The sequence below is a fragment of the Otolemur garnettii genome, unplaced genomic scaffold (genome assembly GCF_000181295.1).
Source record: "Otolemur garnettii isolate 467f Iridium unplaced genomic scaffold, OtoGar3 scaffold00035, whole genome shotgun sequence".
NCBI lineage: Eukaryota > Metazoa > Chordata > Mammalia > Primates > Galagidae > Otolemur > Otolemur garnettii.
This window is the reverse complement of record NW_003852430.1, coordinates 14,712,191-14,720,126: the sequence shown is the minus strand read 5'-3', so window position 1 is coordinate 14,720,126 and position 7,936 is coordinate 14,712,191. Positions and strand designations below refer to the sequence as shown.

General features: G+C 43.6%; 1 protein-coding gene across 1 annotated transcript; it reads left to right on the top strand.

Moving 5' to 3' along the window:
- Positions 1-2,691: 2,691 nt before the first annotated feature.
- LOC100958170 (putative uncharacterized protein encoded by LINC00472) lies at positions 2,692-5,741 on the top strand. Its single transcript, XM_003789702.2, is given in 2 exon segments — positions 2,692-3,371; positions 4,652-5,741. Coding segments are annotated over 2 exon segments (393 nt in total). The 5' UTR covers positions 2,692-3,023; the 3' UTR covers positions 4,697-5,741.
- The last annotated feature ends 2,195 nt before the right edge of the window (positions 5,742-7,936 follow it).

Sequence of the window (7,936 nt, the reverse complement as noted above, 5' to 3'; positions counted from 1 at the left end):
CATCACTCAGCAAATGAAACACCAATCACCACAGTGGAATGACGAATGTGACCCAGACAAATGATAAAATACTAATTCTTTGAAATAAATGGGTATAGACTTGTTGATTATCAGGAACGTACCAAACACTTGTCTGGACGTAAATATACTTAATAAGTCACATATATTGGATTTACATTGATCAATTTTCTCACAATTTTCACTCAGAAAGTGTGTGGAGTTAATTAGTTGAAAATAACAACTGCTGGCTCAATTAAATTCAGCAAATTTCACATTCTAATGTTACCATATGTACATTTGTTTGAAGAAATAATTAAACTTCTGTACTAGACATATTTTGGAGCAAAGTAAACAAATTACATTATGAAACATGGAAATATGTCTAAAAATACACATTTACTTTCCTCCTTGAAAATTAAGCATAAAACCATAAGTGAATCTTTAATAAATGCCTGCAAAAATTTTCAACTCAGTCCCTGATTGTATGTGTATAAATTTGACCCAGCTATTAATAACTTCCATGTAAAACTATGCAAATCAGAAGACAGGATACATTAATTTCTTGATATATGTACATTGAAACTTACATAAGTTTCTAAACAATAAAAATACAAGAATATTAAATTGGACATTACAATATGTCTGTTGGGGGGCATAGATTAAGAGTAATCAGTAGTGAACAAAATTTCTCAAACTTTTCCCATCCAAAATTCTGTCCTAAGTGTTCTTATCTCCTCTTCTAATACCCACTCCATTAAGAAGAAAGAAAGAAAAGAAAAAGAAAAAAGAAACCCTAGAATTAGGAGTCAGGAGTTCAGATCCATTTTGGGGGGAAATTTATAGGATTAAAAATTGTTCACATTGAAAAACAGTGCAAAGGACATTTTAATAAACTGCTAGTAGGCAAGTGTTAAGATACTCGCCTGTAGAAAAGCTGAGAATAATAATAACACATTCAAGGCTGCTTTTCACTTGGTACAGCATCTTGGTTGGATCTCACAGCACAGAGTGAGGCAGGGAGAGCTGAGGCAGAATGTGGGACATACAGTCCTGGTATGGCTATTAAGAGATTTGCTCAAGGTCAATCCAGAGCCTGGATCTTGGACAAAAGTTAGTAGTAGGGAGGGGGCATACTATCCCTTGATCTAATGTATTTAGGGGTGGTGAGTTTCAATCATGAAAGCCTGGTGGTAATATAGTTCTTTTTATTTCTTGTTTGATATCCCCTCCCTCCCCTCCTTCATCTCCACCCCCTTTTGTTCATTGGCTCATTGATAACCCAATGAACCAAATCACCCTTTTAAACATAAATTTATCACAGTAATTTATGTAGAAGAGACATGTGTACACAAAATTTTAATGCCAAGTTTATTACCATAAGAAATAAACTAAGCATGACAACTATTTCAGGAACAAATAAGTGCAATTTTATTTTAAAATATGAAAATATATGCCCCCAAATACTATTTTCATCATGACGTAGGCCATTCTCAGTAAAGAACTCAATAAAATTTATAAACTTTATATGAACAATAACAAATGAGTCATTCTATTTAAAGAAAATAAAAACTGTAGAAAGCCTATTATTTGCAAGGTACAGGGCAGGTGTGGTGTTTTCGCCTGTAATCCCAGCATTTTGGGAGGCTGAGGCTGGATGATGGCTTGAGCCCAGGAGTTTAGGTACTGTGGTCAAAAGATAGTTATAGAAGACAATTTATGTAATTTTATTATGGCAATAAAGCTCATAATTATGATTATTTACATAAATAATTCTCTTTTTATTATTGAAGAAAAAGTGCCAGTGACAATCTGCATTTTAGAGCACTATAGAAACTAACCTGTTCTATAGTTATCTGAAGTTCTGACAAATTTCTTCAGAGAACGTATGCTCAGGACTGTGACTGCACCAACCGAGTGCAGCCTGATCGGCACTTTACAGCAAAGTTCATAAGGAAAGGCTTTAAACAGTTAATAGCAAGGTGTTTGGTCAGCTTTCTTTCTTACACGAACTTTTGCCAGAAAAGGCATGTATGTAGAGAGTAGGAATTTAGATCTCACTTTGTGATCCAAACTCGAGTGCCAGGGCATCAGCTTAGCTCACAGCAACCTCCAGCTCCTGGTTCAAGTGATCCTCCTGCTTCAGCCTCCCTGTAGCTGGGACAACAGGACCCTGCAATACATCCGGCTAATTTTTTCTATTTTTAGTAAAGATGGGAGGGAGGGTCTCGCTGTTGCTCAGGCTGGTCTCGAGCTACTGAACTCAAGGGATCATCCTGCCTCGGCCTCCCATAGAGTTAGGATTACAGGCGTGAGCCACAGCGCCCGGCTCCTCCTTAGAATAAACACCGGACCTCCCTCCACAGACTTTGTGATACAGCGGAGACCGGACTTGACTCGATCTGAGCGCCAGGATCAGGGTTCCAGCGCCGGGCTCGGAGCAGCTAGTTCCTAGCGGATCAGGGCGGGTGTGTTGCCGGAGGCGCGCCCTATTGGCTACTCTGCCGGCCCGGCTTTCCGACACTTGATTGGGCGGGCCTGCCCTCTGTAGGCCCAGCTCATTGGAGGCGCTGGAGCCAGGGGGCGGAGCGGGTTCCCCAGGATTCTTGACCGAGCGCTCGCGTCCGCGGAGCCGGCACCGGGCGCGGAACCGGAGCTGTTCGGCCGGCGTCGGAGGCTGGGTCTCCTCGCCGATGTGGTCTCGGAGTGGAGTTCCGGGCCAGGGCTGGTTGCCGGCAGCGGCTACCAGTGGCAGTTCTCGGTCTTCCCTCAGCGGTGGCCGCTCCGAGACAGCATCTGTCAACCCTCCTCCTGTCCCCTCCTCCTCTGGCCGGCCCCGGCTCCGCTGGCTGCGGCCGGGAGGACGCGGGACCCGCGTGGTGAGCCCTTCAGCTGTCAGGCGGGCGGCGAAGCGGCCCGAGGGCGGCGAGAGACACACAAAGAACGCGGTGGGCGGCGGCGGCGAAAAGGGGTGGCATATTCCGGACCGCAAGTCCGCTCGGGCTTGGTCCGAGGCCGCGGAGACAATGCGGCCGGGATTGGCCCAGCGCGCCTTGGAGTGAGGGGCGCCTGCGCTCCCCCGACCCCAATCTGACCGTCTCCCGGCTCGCCCAGCCCCCTCCCGGGAAAGGGGCGCCCCCTCGCTCCGGCGGCCGGACAAGGAAGTCGGTCCGCGGCCGCCAAACCCGGCAACTTGCGAGCCGGGAAAAGTTTGCGGCGCCTCCGCGGGGCGGCGCGGCATGGCCCGCCCCTCGCGTCCGCGGTCATCGCGGGTGACTTTCTCGACTTGTCGTCAGCCGGGGCCGCAGCGCGGCCGGCGGGGACTGCGAGGAGGGCCGGAGTCCGTCGGAGGGCACCGGCACCCCGGGTTGCGGGTGAGTCGACTTGGATCGCGGTGAGGTCAAGCGGTTAGGGGTACCTGGGCTTGGGGAAGAAACGTGGAAAGAGCCTTTAGTACTGTTTGGAACAGGCAGGCGGTAGTTCGAAAGGCGTTGACATGCTACTGACTTGTGAACCGTATCCGTGGGAACCCTTTCGGGGCGCGTGCCACCAAGGGCTTGGGCAGGGGGGCAGCGGGGAAGGTAAAAAGGTTACAAGGTCGCAGACAGCCCTGCTGGTAACTGGCTCAGCTTGACCTTGGACAAGTGACTTAACCACTTAAATCTCCTCGTGAGTGATATATGGAGATACACCTACGTAATCTTTGATGCCTACCAGCTTTTAAAATACATCTCCGTTAGAGATTTTGGGGGGGCCTCAACGTGGTGCACGAGTTATGGAGCGGTAGGCCATAATATGTTCCCGTGCTCCTGGATTTATCCTTTCAGCACACTCAGAAATAACTTTTAAGTCTGGTGGTTTAAGACACTAATAGTTAAAGGTTTTTGTTAGTTAAAAAAAAAAAAAAAACCTAAATATTCACTGCTTATTTTTCTAATCTTAAGACTAGTCTACTTTGCTCCACCATTTGGAGTCCTAGGGGCCAGGATGGGGACGGAGAGCTAAGTCTGAGGGTCAAGTGGCAGGTGCCCTCAACACTCCCTTCCAGACCCAGGTTAGGGGGAGAACAGGGAGAGGGTGAACTGTGCAGGCGTTCAGTGTTTTTGTTTTTGTTGTCTGTACTGCTTTTTTCTACTGAAAACTTTGTTGAGGGTGAGGGAATTGAAGAGGGGAGTCATAAAGAAGGAAAAGAAAATGTCACTTAGAACCAAAGTCAATTTTAAATTAATGTAAATCTTCCTCCCAGGAACAGTAACACATAATTCAGGTACATCTTGATCTAATTTTAATGACGTGAAAATAGCTCCTGTGTGTTCAGTATCATTGACACCAAGACAGCTCACTTACATAATCTGCTTTGTTGGGATGTGTTAGTGGCATGTATAATTTTATAAATAATTAATGTTAAAGGTTTAGTTTGGCAATGGTATTGAACTAGTGTCATCACAGGTTGTATTGCAAAACAATGTTTATCGTGATAACCTGCATTTTTTTCCCACAAAAAGTAAAATCAAATATTTTTTGTGGCCAAAATTAACTTACACAGTGCATGTATCTTTTGTCAGTAGTGTACACAGGAGAAATTAGTAGTTATGCCATTCTGTAAATGACAAAGCCCTCCAGTTTTCTCACCATTCATGAGAGGGATTTCTAGATGTCAGGGGCTCTACTGGGCATTTTCTCTTCTCATGAAACTTAGAGCAACACAAGTTGATTTAAATATATATATGCATCATATAGATACTCAAAAATATTTGTGGAATAAAATACACAGGCAGAAATAATTAAAAATCTATCATGACCATCCTTAAGAGAATTATGATTATGCTTCAGTGGAAAGAAAGAAGGTATCAAAGAACTGGCAGAGAAACAACTGAGTTCCAATAACTAGTCTGAAAGTTTATACTTTAAAATAGGAATACACATTTGGAAAGAGACAAGGACAAGTGATAGGGTTTCTAGGAGAAAGATAGCATTATTGATTTGACATAATACATTTTATGACCTAGTTTTGTTTGAAAAACACAAACCTTTGAAAGGGTATGTTCCTTAAATAATGAGTAGCTGTTTGCATTGTGATTAGATGTCTAATTAAATGGCCTAATCATAACTCAGATCATTTGAGTGCTGTCTGATTTTTAAACTCATTTTTAAAATAACCTGAAATGAAAACCTTTAAGTTCAGTTACATGAAGGAAAGTGTACTTTTTGAAATCAACTAAATCTGCAGCAAAGAAAATTATCATCAATCTTAAACTAAATGTAAATTAAGCCCAGGAAATAGCATCTTGCCAAGAAGGTCTTTCCTCTAGATAAGCACTGGGTGTATAAGACATCTATGGTAGATTGCAGTGAGGTATTCTGCTATTCCTGAGGGCCCTGTGTAATATGTATAGACTATTTGGTGACATCAGGAATAATCTAAGGCCTCAACATTTCTGGGAAGCATACTGCCCTTATTTAAAAGTGACCACTCAACTTAAAACCTACTATTGATATTTGAACAAGCTGGGTTTTTTAATTCTAGGATATATGTTCTCCTCTGTGCAGATTTGCTAGTTTGGCAGTTTTGTAAGAGGTTAGAGCAGTGTGTGAGAGCATGGTCCTTAGACCATCTGTATCACAGTCACCTATAGTTCTTGGAAAACGTCAAACCCCCAGACACCTCCCATACTTAGAGAATCAGAATGTCTGTTAGCAAAATCTGTGTATTCTAACAAGCTCCTTCCAAAATGAGAGTTAATCACACTAATTTTTTTTTTTTTTTTTTTAGACAGAGTCTCACTTTGTCACCCTTTGACACCCTAATGTGTCATGGCATTATAGCTCACCGCAACCTCTATCTCTTGGACTCAAGCGATTCTCTTGCCTCAGCCTCCCTAGTAGCTGGGACTACAAGTGCCCACCACAATGTTCAGCTATTTTTTTTAGAGATAGGATCTCACTCTTGCTCAGGGTGGTCTCGAACCTGTGAGCTCAGGGCAATTCACCCACCTTGGCCTCCCAGAGTGCCAGGATTACACGAGTGAGCCATTGCTCCTGGCCTAATCACAGTAAATTTTAAGAATTAGTGTTAGCGTTTTCTTGCCAGTGTTGTAATGGTTAGTCGCTTTCTTCTAGAATTTAAAAAAAAAAAAAAAAAAAAACTCTCCAGGTGTTCACTGCTCTGATCATTTTCCTTATGTCACCAGACATGTTGGCCTCACCTCATAGAGAGTCCTGTGGCTAGAGACCCCCTCCTAAAATGTCCCTGCAGGTAAATCAATACATATAACCTACAAGCAGAGTTAAGGTTGTTTAGACACACAAGGCCCAAGAGACCACATTTCAGAGAACTTACTAGTGGGATATATACCCACCATCCTCACCAACCTTTTGGTGATTTGTGGGAGTGACAATCCCAGCCTCCCCTTCTCTCTTCCACTAGGAGGATAAGGTTTCAAGCAAAGGATTGGGAATGGACCCTAAGGGACTAAAGCCCTGAGAGAGTATAGAACAAGAATGCTGGGTAGAGAACTGTGCCCTCAATATGCTTTAACCCTCACGTTCGAAGACTCCAGTCCTAAAGATGGTAATTTGACAGGCAAGTATATGGCTAAAGCCAGGCAGCCCTACCCACTATTGTCAAAACTTTTATTTACAAACTCATACACTTTCTGTATAACCTCTGTATACACAAAATCATCAGCATATAAGTGAGAATTTTCATGTTTATTGGAGGGGGAAAAAAGCAATAGTTTAGGAGACAGGTTCAAAACCTGGGCCGGGGAATCAGCCAACCTAATACAAATCCTAGCTTTGCAGTTTACTATCTGAGCTGTATCCTTGACACCCTAAGCTTTAGTTTTCTTATTTGGAAAATAAGGATAATGGTACCTGCCTCATAGAGTTGTTCTGGAAATTATGTAAAATCATAAATTAAAACACCATCAGCTAATAACTCACACAGTACATATTTAATATGTATGGCTTTTAGTTGATTGCAGTAACTTTTTCAAATTTCTTTTTTAGCCCCGGAGAGTTTCTGTAGAAGAAGGAAAAGAGAGGAAGACAACATAGGAAGAGCTAAGTAGCTCTGGACACAGGGAAGGTCTCATTGCTAAATAGTAATTATTGAGCAGAAGGAAAAGGGGCAGGAGACGGATGCTGACTGCAGTACCTGCTAATGGCGTGGGTTTCATCACATTCCCCTGGCTCAGGTGCTGTCTCTTTTTCTCCCCTCCTCCTTTCTTGGGCCACCTTATTTAGCACTTAATTATATACTGTCTTCACCCACTTTGAAAAACATTGATTTTGTGGTCTGCCTAAAAGTTTTATTCCTGGTTTTGGATTTTAGTATCGCCTTGCAGGGGCTTAAGGATGGGGGTAGTCTCCCTTTTGGGATCTGGCTTTTGGAATCATTGAGGGGAAGGGATTTCTCTCTATGATCCTATAGGGATAGATCCAGAGTTCAACTCCAAACTTGCTTTTTTAGGGATGGACATGCCACAAAGACATGGAGACGCGGTCAGAGAGGCTCCTGCCCCCAGAGTTTTTACACAACATTTACTGTCTAGGGCTGTTTGTACTTGTCAAATACTTTCTTTCTGTCAGCTGACTTGTTTCTCACAACGGCCCTGTAAAATATTATTGTTAGACTCCCACGAAGCACACCAAGTCTTTTTCTCCCCCCAGCTCTGTTCTATCTTGCATACCTATTGCTAGGCTGGCCTTTGTGTTTATCACATAATAAAAATCCCATTATCGCCCTCTATTTGTTGCCCCATCAGATTGAGCCTCTTTCGCCTGGCTTCTCAGGTAACCTTATAGACAGGGTCCCAGCCTACTCTGAACACCACCTCTGCGTAGTCCCAGGAACATGGGAGAGACCGTGAATCAGCCTGTACCGTGTCTCTCATCAGTGCTGCCTCCCTTCCAGCCACCCAGATGCTGCTCATGC